This window comes from Sander vitreus, chromosome 16 (genome assembly GCF_031162955.1).
Source record: "Sander vitreus isolate 19-12246 chromosome 16, sanVit1, whole genome shotgun sequence".
Classification (NCBI taxonomy): Eukaryota; Metazoa; Chordata; class Actinopteri; order Perciformes; family Percidae; genus Sander; species Sander vitreus.
In genome coordinates this window covers 1,168,830-1,171,329 of record NC_135870.1, presented here as the reverse complement: position 1 = coordinate 1,171,329, position 2,500 = coordinate 1,168,830, and the positions used below count along the sequence as shown (strand labels likewise).

General features: G+C 49.0%; 1 protein-coding gene across 1 annotated transcript in view; it reads left to right on the top strand.

Annotated features, from left to right (window-relative positions):
* mrps18c (mitochondrial ribosomal protein S18C) overlaps positions 1-2,469 on the top strand; it is a 5,385-nt gene extending 2,916 nt beyond the window's left edge. Inside the window, exons 5-6 of the mRNA XM_078271849.1 lie at positions 146-205; positions 2,357-2,469. Coding sequence (XP_078127975.1) covers positions 146-205; positions 2,357-2,433 — 137 coding nt within the window. The 3' untranslated portion in view covers positions 2,434-2,469. The remainder of the gene's footprint in view (positions 1-145; positions 206-2,356) is intronic.
* Positions 2,470-2,500: the final 31 nt, after the last annotated feature.

The following is a 2,500-nucleotide window of genomic DNA, read 5'->3' as shown; positions in this document are numbered from 1 at the left end:
GAGAGGAGAGGGAGGAGGAGAAGGAGAAGAAGAGAGGGTGATGACACAGGGGAAAGAAAGAAGAGGGTAGAAAAGAGACGGGAGGAGGAGGAGGATGATGATGATGATGATGATTATTGATTGATGGCGTCCGTCTGTGTTCCAGGTTTGTGTGGAAGGAAACAAAAGGAAGTCTCTAAAGCCATAAAGAAAGCTCACTCCATGGGTACGTTTTCATTGGTCATGTTTCACCCAAAATATCTCAGCTTGATACATTGTGAGTTCAGTATTTTTCAACCTGGACTCTGTTTTCATGTTTCTGTGCCCTGAAATCACCATCACCAAACTCCACCAGACTCCATGTAAATAATCAGGACTTTTATCATCGTAAAACACGCTTCATTCAAAGTGGACAGAAACTAAATCAAACTACCAAAAGCCGTCTTGGTTCATCTTTCCACTGTTCCAACAATCACCACTCTGGTTTGGTTGAAATAAACCCTTAATTCACCCATTTACATGTGGAGATATGCTGGCTCTATACACGCTAAAAGTCCTGATTATTTACATGGAGTCTGGTGGAGATATGCTGGCTCTATACACGCTAAAAGTCCTAATTATTTACATGGAGTCTGGTGGAGATATGCTGGCTCTATACACGCTAAAAGTCCTGATTATTTACATGGAGTCTGGTGGGTTTGGTGATGGTGATTTCGGGGCTGTTTCATGTTAAACTAAAAGGATCTTCCTCTTTAACTAAAAGGTCTATCTCTGTAGGGATCCTTTCATAATGTTGTCAGACACTTAGAATAATAATCTGAGTCTGTCAGCAGCAACAACACAACTCTTAGTGGACGCTGACTGATGGGTTTTAACCGTTAACGTTACATCGCAGCTTGTTTCTCGCTCAATACTGGACCACTGTCAGAGATTGGTGTTCCCATCAGTCACTTAGACACAGAAACACAGGGTCCAGGTGGAATAATACGAAGTTACCTAGAGAGGTTTTTCACTCTGAGCAAATGGCTTGAAGTAGCATTTACACAGACTTTAAACCAGGGGTCTCCAGCGGTGGCCAAGAGCTACTTGCATCACATCGCCTTCATTTATTTACACACACGAGCTGAATGAAGCTGTTTGCTGAAATTGCAATACCCAAAGCTTATGAAAAATCATAACTTCACGTTAAGGTACAGGTCTATTTTACACTTCTTTTAGCCCACATAGTTATAGTTACATCACTGACTGACACACACACACACGTAGAGACGCACACACACGTAGAGACGCATACACACACACACACACGCAGAGACGCACACACGCACGCAGAGACGCGCACGCACGCAGAGACGCGCACACACACGCACGCAGAGACGCGCACACACGCACGCAGAGACGCACACACGCAGAGACACACACACAGACGCACACACACAGAGACACACACACGCAGAGACGCTTGCACACACGGAGAGACACACACACGCAGAGACGCTCACACACGGAGAGACACACACGCACGCAGAGACACACACACGCAGAGAGACACGCGCACGCAGACACACACACACGCGCGCAGACACACACACGCAGAGACACACACGCGCAGAGACGTGCACACGCAGAGACACACACGCAGAGAGACACACACACGCAGAGAGACACACATACGCGCACGCAGAGACGCGCACGAGACACACACACACGCAGAGAGACACACACACAAACACACACGCAGAGAGACGCGCACGCAGACACACGCAGAGACACACACACACACGCAGAGACACACACACACACGCGCGCGCAGACACACACACGCAGAGACGCACACACACGCAGAGAGACACACACACAAACACACACGCAGAGAGACGCGCACGCAGACACACGCAGAGACACACACACACGCGCAGAGAGACACACACGCGCAGAGACACACACGCGCAGAGACACACACACGCACGCAGAGAGACACACACGCAGAGAGACACACACGCACGCACGCAGAGACACGCGCGCACGCAGAAACACACACACACAAGCAGAGACACGCACGCAGAGACGCACGCACACACGCAGAGACACACACACACACACACACGCACACACAAGCAGAGACGCGCACGCAGAGACACACACATATATATATATATATATTCCCATCACGGTCCAAAACAACACGACCACTTTGCACGTGTATGGCCCACAGTCAGCTGCCTCACGGGGAGTATGGGGCTCATCTTGGGTCTCCGTCTGTCACCCTGTGGGCGAGCTGCTGGACTCCTGCGCGTGAGCTACCAGTAGCTGGAGAGCCCTGCTTTAAAGTAATATTTATAGACGTGTGTCTTCATTTCACTTTCTCCCCTTTCAGGTTTCATGTCGGTGACCCACAAACACCCACAGTTCATGAAGGATCCCAACATCTGTGCAGTCAAACGTCTGGATTAGTGTTCAATCTGTTTATTAAATGTATGAAACCAGACAGCACTGATCTCCATAGCCTTCTTCTTCGTGT